We start from the raw sequence: 15,827 nt of genomic DNA, 5'->3' as shown, positions 1-15,827 counted from the left end.
ACCCTTTTGTAAAGAGAGAATTTATTTTTTTTTTGACATTTAGTAGTCCTACAATGCTAATCTTCTTTCGTCCAAATTTAACTCATTCAGCATTCAGTAACATTAAATGGGAATTCCACAGATTTTAAAAAATTAATACATAACCATTTCATGTAAAAACTTTCTGTGATGTAGGGTTTAGAGGCATTAAACTCTCAGACGTCTGGCTCCTATTACTACCACTGTGAACAAATTGGCAAATTTCAGAACGTTTCTCTAAAATTGAGTAAGTCTGTAAGTTCCTCTAGAATGGAGCATTTCACCTCAAACCACTCTAAATGACTTTGTTTACATCTCCAGAACTGAATTCTGCAGAAATTTTGAAAAATGTGTCTTCTTGTTTACTTTGGAAGGCTCATGGGTAACACTGTTTTAAAACTAATCTCGCTCTGTTCTTTAGCCTGGCTTACTTTCACTGTGCTATAATACGGGCTCAAAGAGATTAAATAATATAGGTGTGACTTTCATGGTACAACATTCAGGCTGAATTCTGGAGAAATGTCTGTCTTGAAGCCTATTAAACACATGTTTCACCTAGGCCTGTTTCCAGTAAATGTCACATTATTTACAATCATTCTAAAATTTGGTGGGTACTTACTTATACTATACACATAGTTACACTGACTTGATCCTGCACGGCAGTCAAATGTCTGTTGTGGGTCGACGCCCCTTTTAACTGTCCTTTTCTCAGAACTCTACTCGGTAGAGACCACACCCCTTTTAGGATCAGTTTTATATGTGCTTATCTACCTGCACAACAATATTTGTAGAGGAGTTGCAACAGTTCACAACTGCTCTTCCAGTCAGAACAGCATTTACCGTGAGTATCATATTCATGATGGTTCAATAAGCTGATAAAATGGTTTCTTGGCACTGGTTCTTTTAATTTGTTTTAATTTCATACTTCTTTTCATCTTTCATACATCTTTTCTTTCCAACCAAAAATCCCTGGCAATCTTGTCAGCATATGTTGTATGATGTGCTCAGATCCCTTTATTTATATGTCCTACCTGCCTAGAATTGTGATTTTCTCTTTACATAGTTTGGTCAAATAATGGTTTCCACTGGCTGTGTTGGAAATGGCTTCCATTATTTTATTTCTTGTTTTCTTCCTCAGAGTAATAAATCTACAAATGAGTAGAAGAGGTATGTGTTCAGAGTCTCTAAATATTTGAATGAATCTATTTTTACACAGTTGTTACATGTTTGGAAGATTTTTTTTTATTAACAACAGATAAAAGGACACTTGGAGATGGCAATATTTCTTCTCCACCTGGGACAGCTAAAAGACAAAAAAGGCATTCTAGCCCTGAGAGAAGAGGTGCCGGTAAGCTTTACATTTTGCTGCTGTTGCCAAATGGTTACTATTCCAAAGAAACAACTAGTACATAACTAGAAATAGGATTTGATGATTGGAGTTCTTTGTAGTATGTTTTTTTAATTTAAAAAATCAAAAATAAACAAAAAGGAAACAAAGTCTTTAACTGTAACTTTAACAAAAGATAAAATTTTATGTCAGTCCAAGTCAGTTTATATCTCGCCACCTTGAGTCTGTACTTATTCTGTACTCAAATCTCAGGTTATGAGGTTGTAACAGTGCAGTTGTGTTTATCACACTATCACAAACAAAATAATGAGTCGGGAACCTTAGTTACTGTGTTGTGGACATTGCACACGTAACCACTCTTAAAGCAGGTTAAAATTTTTTTATTTCTTAAAAACTGAAAGATGAAGCATTACTGACAAAACCACAGTAAAATATGATGTGTGTGTGTGTGTGTGTGTGTGTGTGTGTGTGTGTGTGTGTGTGTGTGCGTGCATGTGTGTGTGCGTGTGTGTGTGCGCTGCTGCGAGTTGCCCTGTAAAGTAATTTACAAGTCAGAGGTGTCGGGTTGAATTCGGCGGGTGTTTTTCTGACCATGTCAAACATCTTTACATATTAACATCACACACAGGCTCAAAAACAAGGTCTGGCTTGATATTTAGGTTTCAGAGGTGTGGACTCGAGTCATGTGACTTGGACTCAAGTCAGACTCAAGTCACAAATTTGACAACTTGCGACTCGACTCGACAAAATCAACAAAGACTTGCGACTCGGACTTGAGCCTTATGACTCAAAAATACTCGAGACCCAAAGTGAAAGAAATGTGGAGAGGCATCTGACTGCAGACAGGACTCTACGTAGTGGTTACTTTTTATGTAAATGATTTGTTTCCTGTCATAAATTTGAAATACAGCAACGTCGTCAAATTTCTGTTACTGTCCTTATGCCTGGCTTATTTTATTTTGAAAGACAAGTGATGCATTAAGACCTCCGCATACTTCTTGCGGGTGTCCGCCTGGCTTCAGCGGACAACGAACAATATGATGTAATTGCAGAGAAAATGAACAACCGCAGAGGTCGTGCAGAGACTTCGTTCACTGTGTCGTGCACACAGCAGCTGGGCGAACTCCGTGGACGAAGACACTACACAACAAAGCCTGTGACTGGTCGGTAAAAAAGAGGCGTGCCATTAAACAAAGATGAATGACTTTGAGGATCTTTGTTTCGCAAGAAGTACTATCAATACCTCCTACATGTAAGACGACTATTATTCGGTAGTATTAACTAGTAGTAAGCACCAAAACATATAGGTTATGTTATATTTAGGTTCACGAGAGGACAATGCTGAAGTTGGCTACCTATTTGCCAGCTTCTTGCTCGATTTTTCCTGTTCCACCTTAAATAGTGGCAGTTTTCTGGGCTTGCACATTGCCATTGTGAGAACTGTGGTAGAACTGTTTTCCAGTAGTGATGGAACTTATCAACATTACCTGCATTAGCGGAGCATCCACGACAGACAAAAACGAAACCACAGGAAGTATGCAAGCTTAACAACACTATGATTTTAGGGACTGAGGAGACCAATTGCTATAGATTTAAAAGTTAAATGTTTTCCCATTCTTGATTAATATAGGATTTCAGCTGCTCAACAGTTCAGGGTCCCCTTTGTCATACTTTTCGTTTCATAATCTGCCAAATGTTCAATGGGTGACAGGTCTGGACTGCAGGCAGGCGAGTTTAGCACTGTGATTCCTTTAATATGAAGTCATGTTGTTGTAATGCGTGCAGAATATGGTTTGGTATTGTCTTGCTGAAATAACCAAAGTCTTCCCTGAAAAAGACGTCATCTGGATGGCAGCATATGTTGCTCCAAAACCTGTATATTGTTCAGTATTAATGGTGCCTTCACAGATGTACAAGTCAGCCTGCCATGTGAACTAATGCACCCCCATACCATCACAGATGCTGGCTTTTAACTGCGTGCTTATAACAAGCTGGATAGTCCCTCCCCTTGCCCCGAGGATGCGGCGTCCCTGATTTCCAAAAACAGTGTCAAATTTTGATTTGTCAGATTTGGTCTGAAGATCATAGCCATCAAATACTGTTTTTCGGCCTTATCCCTTTCACATAGATTTCTCCAGATTCTCTAAATCTTTTAATGACATTATGATGCTGAATTTCCCAAGTTCTTTGCTATTTTGTATTGAGAATATTCTTGGATAGCACTATTTGCCCACGCAGACTTTGACAGAGTGGTGAACCCCTCCTCATCCTTAGTTCTGAAATACCGAAAGTCTCTCTCATGTTACTGACCTATTGCCATTAACCTAATTAGTTGTGAGATGTTCCACTTGTCGTTGTTTTAACATTACACAACTTTATCAGTCTGTTGCCCCGTCCCACCTTTTTTGAAATGTGTTGCTGGCATCAAATTCAAAATGAGCATATATTTTTCTATATGGTTGGCATACATTTGGCAGCCAGCCCATATCAAAAGCCTTTTTTAAGTCTAAGAAAAAAGCTCCCACAACATGACCTTTATCCAAAAGTCCTTCTATTTTTTTTCAATTAGATGACAATTTGCAGTCCCTGTAGAGTGTTTGGGTCTTAATCTAAATTGTTGTTGGTGCAATAACTGATTTGTCTCCAGATGGCTTATAAATTGCTTTGCTACTATTTTTGTCCAGTATCTTGGAGACAGTTGGGAGAATGGCAATAGGTCTGTAATTACATGTCAAGTTTGGCTCACCAGATTTAAAAATTGGACTGATAGTAACTGTTTTCCAGCTCTCAATGAGTTCATGTTTTGATGGACAAGTTTACAAGATGTGCTCTTGACTCTAGCAGTTCGATATTTTTTTCTCAGTGCAGAATCAAGATTATGGATGTCTTTGGCCTGTCAGTTGCTGAGATTACTCAGAATTTTACTGACTTTCAAGGTTAACATCTTTAATGAAAAATACATTTTGAGGGTTCTGGTCCACTATGCTATGCTATGAGTGTCAGCTCTACCAATTTAAAACTGTTCGTAAGTTCCTGCACTGATTCAACAGAAAACAAAAAATCAAATCAATCATCAAATGTTGCATTATCAGAAATATATTTGTTTATTCTCAGCTGCTTTACTCTGTTGTGCTTATGGGGCCTTGCTCAGGTCAATGACAACTTTGTTTCTTATACCTGTGTAACTGAGATGATCATTATTAGTTTTTGAGACAAGAGCCCTTTTAAGTGCTCCATGTTTTAGTATATGCCAATTAAACCATTAATAACTGTCATGAAATTATCACAGCAGGTGCTCAAATTATGTGTTTCTGTTACTGTATCCCAGTTCATGTGCATCAGTTCTCTTTCAAAATCTACCATTGTACATTTTGGAATCCCTGATTTGATAGATTTCATGTCATTTTCAGTATGATGAACCAGTAGTTCTTTCTGACAACCAATGTCATATTGTGATCTGATAGGTCTGTGATCAAATTGTATCTTTTAGTTATTCTTTCTGTACTTTTTATTATTTATTAGGTATTCTTTCTGTTGGTGAAAACAAGGCCAATCAGGATTTTACTTCACTGTTATTCTTTTAGGTCTATCAATCAGTTTTGGTAATTGAATTTTGCCGTAATTTATTTCAATTTCCTTTTAGCATCTTTATCCATCCAGTTAATATGGTAATCTCCAAATAAAACACATTCAGAAAAATGATTACACATTACAAACAGTTTTTAAGTTCATCATAAAACCTTACATTGTGTGAAGGTGCATTATTCAGAGCAATGACACTGAAATTCATTTGATGTCAAAGAACAATATTCAGTGCCAGGCATTACAGATTATAGTCCAACTGTATTTCTGTGCATCTAAAATTCTCTCTGATATATACTCCTCCTCCTCTCCCTATTGCCCAGTCTTTCCTAAAACAAGTGTATACTGCAGTCCTTATAATTGTTTTGATGGTGTATAACTGTTTAGCCAGCTCTCATTGAGACACAGAAAATCCTGGTTAAAGTAAACAACAGTTTTTGTATTTGGTCAATTTTGGACAATATGCTCCAGACATTTCGGTTACTGTCAAGAATGCCTTTAAGTTTTGTTTCACAGTCCCAAATAACCTTTGCGTGATTGACAGTTTGAAAGAAGTATTTGAAACATTTTCTTTGTTTTATCACTGTGCAGTTCACATTTGTTCCATTGTGGACCCTTGTAGATCTCAGAGTAGTTTGATGCTCCTTTAGAGTTACCCCAGCATGATTAGCAAATGAGGTCAAATTACCAGTTGGCAAAGAGCCTCCTAGCAGGCTATTGCAGTGTGTGTAGGTCCCTGGACTCACACCCCATGCTCGTCATTATCGATCTGTACATTAGGCTGCACCAGGTCAAGAACCACCTATGCCACTGGCACTAACAGGGAGGCAGTCTGCCAAAGTCTTTGCTGATCTCCACTGGCACTGCACCGTGCAGCCCACCCCTCTGGGGAGAGGCCATCCAGAACAGTGCACTGGTAAGGTTGACACTGGCAGGTGTATTTGTGGTGTGACTTACAAGTCTTGGGGAATGTGGGAGACTGACAATAGGCATGATTGACAGTAGCTGCAGTCTGCAATTGGGAACAACATTGCACTGGAGAAGCACACTGGGCATCTGGGTTGCTCACAGTCAATAGTGAGGTCAGGCCAAGATTTAAATGAACATCGTCTTACAGTAATATTAAAAAAAAAAATCTTGGCAGTTTTCCACCTTGCCTCTTGTTGTTGTGTAATGCTAAAAAAAACACCTGGTGGTTGATTGCCCCCTGCCCTCAGGCAGCACTGCATTAAAAACAGACATGATTCTATAGAGGAAATCACTGCATTGGCTCAGAAACACTTCTAAAAACCACTGTCTGTGAATACAGTTCGTTGCTGCATCCACAAATGATTCAAGTTAAAACTCTAAAATGCAAAGAAAAAATCATATATAAACAGCATCCAGAAATGCTGCCACCTTCTCTGGGCCTGAGCTCATTTAAAATGGACTGAGGGGAAGGGGAAAAGTGTCCTGTGGTCTGAAGAATCAACATTTGAAATTTTTTTTTAAATCATGGACACCGTGTCCTCTGGGCTAAAGACCACTCAGCTTGTTATCAGAGCACAGTTCAAAATCCAGTATTCATGATGGCATAGGGGTGCATTAGTGCACATGGCATGGGGGAAGACACCATTAATGCTGAACGATATATACATGTTTTGGCAACACATGCTGCCATCCAGATGACAGCTTTTTCAGGGAAGGCCTTGCTTATTTCAGTATGTATTACAACAGAATGGCTCTGTATTAAAAGAGTCCGGGTGCTAAACTGGCCTGCCTGCAGTTCAGACCTGTCACCCACTGATAACATCTGAAGCATTATGAAATGAAAAATATGACAAATGAGCCCCCGAACTGTTGAGCAGCTGAAATCCTATATCAAACAAGAATGGGAAAACATTTCACTTTCAAAACTACAGCAATTGGTCTCCTCAGTTCCCAAATGCTAACAGAGTATTGTTAAAAGAAGAGGTGATGAAACACAGTGGTAAACATGCCCCCATCACAACTTTGTTGGAACGTGTTGTTGGCATCAAATTCAAATTCAGCATATATTTTTCAAAAAACTATGAAGTTTCTCAGTTTCAACATGTGATATGTTGTCTTTGTAGTATTTTCCATTATAAATATGGTTTACATGATTTGCATATTGTTGCATTCTATCAATATTTACATTCTGCCCAGCGTCCCAACTTTTTCGGAAATTGGCTTCTTTGTGCTGTTTTCAATTAATTACCTGTGATGGGAAGTTTACAGATCACTGCTTTATGTTTTTATTTGCATTTTACCTACTGTCTCAATTTTTTTTGGAATTGGGTAAGTCTCAACGCCAGAAGGCATCACATGACATACAAAGCATAGCAAATAATGCATGTGTGAAATGTAAAAGTTTGTTCTTTTAATTAAAATCAAGCTGTGCTATAAATTTAAACGCCAATTATATGAAAGCACACAAACAAAGAGCAAACATAGTGGGAACAAATATGTGGCTCACAATACATAAAATGTTTTCAAAGAGTTGATCTTACCTATTTAAGGATGCTTTAAAACTCACATACATACATACAATATAAAACGATGATAACAGTAAAATATTTAAATTAATGCAAAGGAGCCGATCGTGTAGCCGATCGTGGAGAATAAAATGGTTTATATTTTGTGTAACACTAATTTCACATTTGCCAATCACCATTCATCCTACTTTGCATAAAAAGAGAGATGCTTAATGTCAATATGTATCAAAATCAAAGCAATAATAATAAACCTTACTTGATATCAGTGAGTTTAGGACTGAATGTCTCGTCATTTTGAACATAACCAACAAGGTCGATGGTGCTTGGCCAAAAATATGTTCTGCAATCCATATGCTAAATTGTTAAAACAGCCAGATTTTGCAGACAGTACAGCACTGATGTATTGCAACAAGAACAAGAAGGCATGCTCAGTACTGAAATTCCATCGTTTTGTGTGGACTATCATAAAAATGTGTTCCAACCAGCAGCGAACTGAACCAGGACTCACTTGGAAGCAGACTGAGACCCATGATTTTTTGCAGACCATTGTTCAGGTGTTTTATGCTGTAAGCGGTAGAATACAATTTAGAATCTGTTAGAGCAAACTTTTAAAATGAATTACTAAAAAATAAATAACCTATTAGTGTGGAATGACCTTTATCTCTATTATACTATATGCAATTATACTGTCCATTATACTGATAATAGAAAATATTGGTCTGTTTCACACACCAACTTATAATTTACGCTTTGCCATAATTGTCATTGACTCAGTTTCTTTTTCTTAACATGTTTTTTTTTTTCCAGGGGTGAATATTACAACAGCCAAGTCAGTTATGAAAAAAATTCAATCCGATCTACATAAAAAACTACATGAAGACAGCTCCAGCCCCAAAAAGCTCATTCAGTATATCAGGTACAATAAACTTATTAATTGCACCATATAAATACATTGACAGCACAACTGTTAAAACTGTGTTTTGGAAACTTTTTTTTCTTATGCTTTTTATGCACAGACAAAACATCTCAAAACTGGACAAAAGAGATGAAACAAAGAAAACTACTGTTGGAGTGGTTGGGAGGACAGGGGCTGGGAAGAGCTCTTTGATAAACGCTATCCTGGGAGAAAAAGACCTGTTACCATCAGGAACCATTTCTGCCTGTACTTCAGTCATCATACAGGTTGGAGCCAACATAACAGACTCCAAGTACAGTGCTGAGATTGAATTCATCTCAAAAGACGTAAGTTATAACACAATGTGTCTGAAAACATGTCTGGAGTGTTCACTCCTCCAAAAGATACCAAAATTGTAATTTAAGCAGTCATAATCTGAACTTTGTCTAATGGCACCAAGGACTGATCGAGGAAGAGGTGCAGCAGAGTTGGGAAGAGAGCAAAAGGGAGAAGGATTATAGGAGAATTAGTGATGAAAAAAAGGGGAACGAGGGATGAAAGAGGGGAGGGGGGATGAAGGATGAAAAGGGTGGGGGTGGGATGAAAAGGGTGGAGCTGGGACAAAAAAGGGGGCTTGAAGAAAAGGGGGCTTGGATCAGTGGGTTGAGCTTCTGCGTAATTCAACATCACTAAGATAATACTATATGGAGTGGAATGTAGAAAACATATAGCAATACTACCAACTGTACACAGGCAATAAACACAATACACAATAGGACTGAATAAGCAAGTCCCTGGTAAGAGCTTAAACAGCTGGATAGAAACCAGTAATTTAGGGAGGTACAGAGAAACTGACATAACAAGCCAGCAAGCAAAAGGCTTAGCAAAATAAGGCATCTAACTAAATAGATGCAAGACATGTAGGGGACAGGAATTTTGGGCCCATGCTAGGGAGAAGAGAGGGAAATAAACATAACAAAGGAGGAAAGTGACAACAGCAAGAGAGAGGAGGAATGGCGGTTTGCGTAGCCGGTCGGAATGGCTGTTGAAGGGGTGACATCATCATGTAAAATGTGTGTTGGCACAGTGAGGTGATAGCGAAGGGTGAGAGTCAATGCAGTGGTGTCGTCACATGGTTTGTGCCGCTGCATGAGCTGAGGGTGGTTGAGCAATGGCAGAGGGCAGGCTTTGTTTACTTCAACAAAGTGGAATAATTCAGTACGTGGTTGCAGTCCAGTCAGGGATGCAGCTTGGACGAGGTTCACAAAAGGGGCAAGGGTCGGAGTGGAGGCGCGTGAGCTGCAGAGGCTTGAGAGTGCCATGACCATGCATTGAAACTGAACAAGTGAACAACATTTTTAGGCTTTGCAGCGATAAGCTAACCTGTTAATTCGTGTTGCATATAAACTATGCCCACTCGTCTGTGTAACGGGTGCAACCCTGAGTGGTCTCTCGTTCACTGGGCCGGTACAGGGTAAGTTAATCTCTTTGGACAGCAACAGTCCATCGCCCCAAATGATACTCCTGTGGTGCCACGATCCACCTCCCCATCTTACCCTGGGGCTCTTTGAACTGCATGAGCCAGGCCAACTAGTCATGATCAGTGTGCAAAATGGTGGGAACACCGAAAACATAAGGGTGGAAATGACGCAGCCCCACCATGCTAGCCAACAGCTCCCTTCACGTCATACAGTAGTTCTGCACAGTGCTCTGGCTTATTCAAATGCCAGCTGTAGTATGCAATGACGTCTTATTCTCATCCTGTAACTGCGAGAGGACGGCACTACTAGCCCAGCACCCAGCGTGAACACTGTCTTCTCTCTGGCTCCCGCAGTGAATGTCACCTGCCAGTACTACGCAGAGCCAACTAGCAGATCCATAGCATCATCAATGCAGATATGAGTGGATAGAGAGTCGGGTTTGGTGTTAGCGTTGAGCTAACCTCGTACTTACTCACCACTGCTGCCCTCCAAGCTTTCCATTCCCACACCTTTCCGTGCTTTATGTGGCACATCTGATGACTATATATAGTATAGACAAAATACCACACAATAATTTTTTCCATACTTTTCCTATAGGTTGTCGTAAAACCATCCACCAAAAACTGACCTACAATCTCGGAACAAACTTGTATCCGCCCGTATATTCCTTACTGCAGACATAATCAGTGTGAATAGTCCATGATACTGTTGCATTTATATGTACACCAAGGTATTTATAGGACATATCCTGCTTAATTTCCTCTATAGGTATTCTTAATGGAGGTGGAAATGAATCAGGAGAGACCAAAAATAATCTCTTTTAGTCTTAGTCTTCTTTGTATTGATAATAAGATCATTCTGGTTGCACTTATCTACCAGCCTATTTACACCCTGTTGAAATAATGTCATCATTATCTGTCAACAGAGCTAGTAACATAGAATCAGAATATTTAAAAATAAAATAATTTGTTTCATGAGCTTTACAACATTTGTATACAATGTAAGCAGAAGCAGAGAACTAACACATCCCTGTGAAGCCCCAACAGTAGTAATATTGGACAGTGATAGGGTTTCATTTACTTTCAATTCTTGTTCTCTATTAGTAATGAAATTTTTATACCAGTGACTGAGATAAGGATTAATGTCTAATTGAAGAAAAAAGGGGAGACTTCCACCTTGTGCAATTTTTAAATGATTACTGGTGCCCTGGCTCTCCAAAATACAAAATTCTGATAGAACACGAAGTCCCGTGCTCAGCGATTAAATAAGTAATTATAGCTGCTTACTTTTACTCTTTTCATTTCATGATCATGTATTGACTCATGCCACAATGCCATTCAAAATTAGTGCATACAGGTGTGGCCTAAAATACTCACATCAATAACATCACATGACTCTCACATGACCATTGAAAAACCATCAACATAGACCAAAGTAAACAAAGAAATAAATACAATCTATCTACATATACTCAAAAAAGGAATCTAATCAAAACATACACAATTTAATTAATTGTTCATTCCTGCTGGTGTCATGGATGAATTGTTGAATTGTTTACTTTGGTCTTACATTACTATGTCTAAACGTACTTAACACATCATCAGCAGAGATTTTTATCCTATCTAAGCTGGTTAGTTTAGTGTGAAAATATCACTACATTTATCGTCAGTATCCACCATTTCAAACCTAGTAAAATGAGCATTCAGTAAATTTGAAAATTTAAAGCAATTTTCTACCGGAATTGGCTTCCTTGATGAGAACCTCATCTGTCATGTCCTTCATAGTGTCCCATAGTGTCCCAGTACAGTAAAACTTACTATTTAGAAATAGTGACTGTAACAGTAACACTCTTACTATTCAGAAATATTGACTGTAACAGTAACAATCTTACTATTCAGAAATAGTAACTGTAACAGTAACACTCTTACTATTCAGTAATAGTGACTGTAACAGTAACACTCATACTAGTCTGTAACAGTGTAACAGTAACACTTACTATTCAGAAATAGTAACTGTAACAGTAACACTCTTACTATTCAGTAATAGTGACTAACAGTAACACCTACTATTCAGTAATAGTGACTGTAACAGTAACACTCATACTAGTCTGTAACAGTGTAACAGTAACACTTACTATTCAGAAATAGTGACTGTAGCTGTAACACTCTTAGTAGTCATTGACAGTGTAACAGTAAAACTCTTACTATTCAGAAATAGTGACTGTAACTGTAACACTCTCAGTAGTCACTGACAGTTGTGGGGCGTTTGCCAAGAGGGACGGCACGAGGTACGGGGAATTCAAGTCAGGGTGGCACTGGGCAGATTTTATTAAAATTCTTTCTCCAGAAAAAAAAAAAAACAAAACTAAATGTGAAGCAAAACAAAGGTCCCTAAAGGGAGGGCATTCCATCTCTGTACTGCTGCAGGGGGATGACGGTTCGGCTTCCGGTCGGTCTGCGGGGAGCCTGGCAGGTTTAGTCCCCTAGATAGGTCGAGAGAAAGAGAGAGGAAAAAAAACAAGCCAGCCCCGCTGGAATGGCAACCACTCACTGGCTGATCTTCTGCCAGCGCTTTTTATGGGGCTGGCTCCGTCCAAGTGAGCCAGCGCAGGTGGCGAACTCATTGGCGGCCAGGCGTGCGGTATCAGCTTCGGCACACTGCCCTTGTGCTTGATGGCTCAGGAAGACGGGGCCAGCGAAGGCCCGCGTTACCGCTCAGGGCTCCCGATCTATGCCACACCTGGAAAGAGAAGTCTTGCAGAGAGAGGAACCACCGCGTAACGCGGGCATTCGAATCCTTGGCCTTAGCCAGCCATTGTAACGGAGTGTGATCAGTGATCAAAGTGAAATGCCTACTGGTAAGACTGGTAACTCGCCGATGACCCATTTGATGGCAAGAGCTTCTCGTTCCAGGGCAGCATAGCGTTGCTCTGCGGAGTTGAGCTTACAGCTCATGTACAGTACAGGATGCTCTTCTCCATCGAAGTCTTGTGCCAGAACAACTCAGAGGCCCTGCTCTGACGCATCCGTCTGCAGGATGAACGGCCTGTCAAAATCCGGGTTCCGCAGGACGGGCTCCGTTGTTGAGGCGATGTTTTAAGTGCCAGAAAAGTGGCGGGGGCTTTGGGACCATGACGATGGGCTTTGGGACCATGACGATGGGGCTGGACCACGGTCTGTTGGAGGGCTCTATAATACCGGCCGACAGCATGTGCCTATCCTCTTCTTCGATGACGGCCCAGCGTGCTTCGGGGACCCGGTAGGGCCCCTGCCTAACCACAGTACCGGGGGAGTACGGATGTCATGCTGAATGACGTGAGTGCGGCCAGGGTCCTCATACTGGTCAGCGAGCTCTGCCAGTTCTTGTCTTTGGGATGGTGATAGGTCGTCCCCATATTGTAGGAGGGACGTGTCTGTGGGAGAGGCAAAAGCTGAGAGCAGAGGGACAGGTTCAATCCACTTTTTTAGGAGGTTAATGTGATAAGTTTGTTCCTGTTTCTTCTTACCTGGCTGTTCTAGGCGGCAGTTCACTAGCCCCACTCTCTCCTTTACTGTATAAGGTCCCTGCCAGGTAGCCAGGAATTTGCAGGTGGTTGTGGGAACAAGGACCAAGACACGGTCTCCCAGATGGAACTCTCTGGGCTGAGCTGGGCAGTTGTACGTCCTTTGCTGAGCTCTCTGCGCCTCTTCCATGTGCTCCTTCACAATAGGCACAATTGCATCTATTCGGTGCTGCATTTCTCATACATATTCAATGGCCGAGCGAAAAGGGGATGGCTGTTGTTTCCATGCCTCTCTAACCACATCGCGAAGTCCCCGGGGTCTCCTTGCATACAATAATTCAAAAGGGAAAACCCCGTAGAGGCTTGGGGAACTTCTCGAATGGCAAGGAATCAACAGGTCCCAGTCGCACCCATCTTGTGCTATCACCCTTTTCAGCATACGCTTGAGGGTCTGATTGAAGCGCTCCACCAACCCATCGGTCTGGGGATGATAAACAGAAGTGGGTAGGTGCTTTACCTGAAGGAGCCTGCAGAGGTCAGCCATAAGCTGTGAGACGAACGGGGTGCCTTGGTCCGTTATAATGTCTTTGGGTATCCCCACGCGGCTGCAGAGCAAAAACAGTTCCTTAGCGATGGCTTTGGAGGTGGCCTTTCTTAACGGGAGAGTCTCAGGGTAGCGCGTTGTGTAATCCAATATGTCGTCATCGGAGGTTAGTTTTGTAAGGAGATGGTGAACAGTCTGTTTGGGGCTAGGGAAAGGGGATCCTGCGGCGGTGGCGGCCCTCCAAGAGGCCAGAAGATCATCCGTTGTGGTTCTGATACCCCATGCCAATTCTCGGGTCACAGCTTGCTGTTGGAGACTGGTCTCAAGGAGATGCTGGATGAGTTGATCCATACTGAGGCTACCCGGTTGGTCTGTGGGGAGACTCGGCAGGTTTAGTCCCCTAGATAGGTTGAGAGAAAGAGAAAGGAGGAAAAAAACAAGGCGATTAGTTCAGCCAGCCCTGCTGGAATGGCAACCGCTCCATCTAAGTGAACCAGCGCAGGTGTTGAACTCATTGGCGGCCAGGTGTGTGGTATTTAGGGCTCCGCCCCTGTAGCCACGTGGCCGCCAGCTGTGTTTTGACAGCTGCTGTCAGAGCTTCAGCGCGCTGCCCTTGTGCTTGATGGCTCAGGAAGACAGAGCCGGCGAGAGCCCCGGGGCAGCCAGTGTTCACAGAACAGCAACACTCTTACTATTCAGAAATAGTGACTGTAGCTGTAACACTCTTAGTAGTCACTGACAGTGTAACAGTAACACTCTTACTAATCAGCAAAAATGTAACAGCAACACTCTTACTATTCAGTGATAGTGACTGTGACAGTAACACTCTTACTAGTCAGTACCAGTGTCACAGTAGCCTTAGGCTAACATGGACACCAGACCAATTGCCACACTTCCTTCCCTTGTGTGCAAAACAAACCTTGGACCAGCTGGTACTGATAGCTGTATAATTGCAATATTTTCTGTGTCTGATGCTTGTAGGTACTCGTGCGAGGGACACACAGACTAGACAAAACATTCTGATGGTGTACTGAATTACACCATGCTTTTCTTATCACTGGCAATAACTCCAAAAGGATGAATCTTTCTTCACAAACCCCATGCATTCCTTCATTCTACTGGGACTGTTATATAAAATTACTCTATAGAGACTAATATAAATAAAATAAATGTTTGTGATGACCAACAGTGTGTCATTACAGTGAAAAATATGCATTTAGTTTACATACTGATAGCCTTTAATTCAACTCAGATAAGAGTAAAATACCTTTATTTTTAATATAGTTTTATTAGAATATGCAACATTAATCAGTATCAACTAAAGGAAAGGCTTGTAGGACCTGCAGAGAATCAGGAATGAGAAAAATGTAGAATCCACTGCTCTCCTGTGAATCACTGACGTAGATTGTTTGAGGATGACATAACTGCACACAAACAAGGTGAAACCAGAGGGTAGGAGTCCCTAATAAAGTTGCTGGTGAGTGTAAAATTGTAAGTAGATTAAGATTTGCCAGACTTTTTCATGTTTGCTTCTATTTGCAGCTGTAATCCCTTATCAAGCAAATGGTGCAGAAACACTTGGACCACACATTCACATGATCACCTGCCCTTTGCTTCTACTGTCTACTGTTTTATAACTGTTTATAACTCTGAAAGGTTGCTGACTGTATTGTTTCTTCTTGGATTCTTTTTCTTGAACATCTTGAATGAGGAATGGGAAGAGGAACTCAAAACGCTTCTTAATATTTTATCGGAGGACGGTGAGGAGAGGGATAATGCAATGGTCAATACAGCCAATGAGAAGATTGAAGCACTGTATGGGGAGGAAGGTGTTAAAATGAGCGTAGAAGACCTCCTGAAAGATGACAAATTCTCAGGAATTCCAGAGTTTCTCAAATCTGGAACCAAAAAGATAACATGTGAGACAGTAAGTGAAGGTGATTTTTTGTTGAGAGCATGTAA

General features: G+C 40.8%; 1 protein-coding gene across 1 annotated transcript in view; it reads left to right on the top strand.

Annotated features, from left to right (window-relative positions):
- The first annotated feature begins 813 nt into the window (after positions 1-813).
- Positions 814-15,827, top strand: part of LOC118803477 (nuclear GTPase SLIP-GC-like) — a 29,461-nt gene continuing 14,447 nt past the window's right edge. The window contains exons 1-7 of the mRNA XM_036563969.1: positions 814-859; positions 1,157-1,185; positions 1,274-1,366; positions 2,389-2,529; positions 8,251-8,359; positions 8,460-8,685; positions 15,577-15,792. Coding sequence (XP_036419862.1) covers positions 1,173-1,185; positions 1,274-1,366; positions 2,389-2,529; positions 8,251-8,359; positions 8,460-8,685; positions 15,577-15,792 — 798 coding nt within the window. The 5' untranslated portion in view covers positions 814-859; positions 1,157-1,172. The remainder of the gene's footprint in view (positions 860-1,156; positions 1,186-1,273; positions 1,367-2,388; positions 2,530-8,250; positions 8,360-8,459; positions 8,686-15,576; positions 15,793-15,827) is intronic.

The sequence above is a fragment of the Colossoma macropomum genome, unplaced genomic scaffold (assembly GCF_904425465.1).
Source record: "Colossoma macropomum unplaced genomic scaffold, Colossoma_macropomum, whole genome shotgun sequence".
In the NCBI taxonomy this organism is placed as follows: Eukaryota; Metazoa; Chordata; class Actinopteri; order Characiformes; family Serrasalmidae; genus Colossoma; species Colossoma macropomum.
Note: the sequence above shows the minus strand (reverse complement) of the source record. Positions and strands in the feature narration are given on the sequence as shown.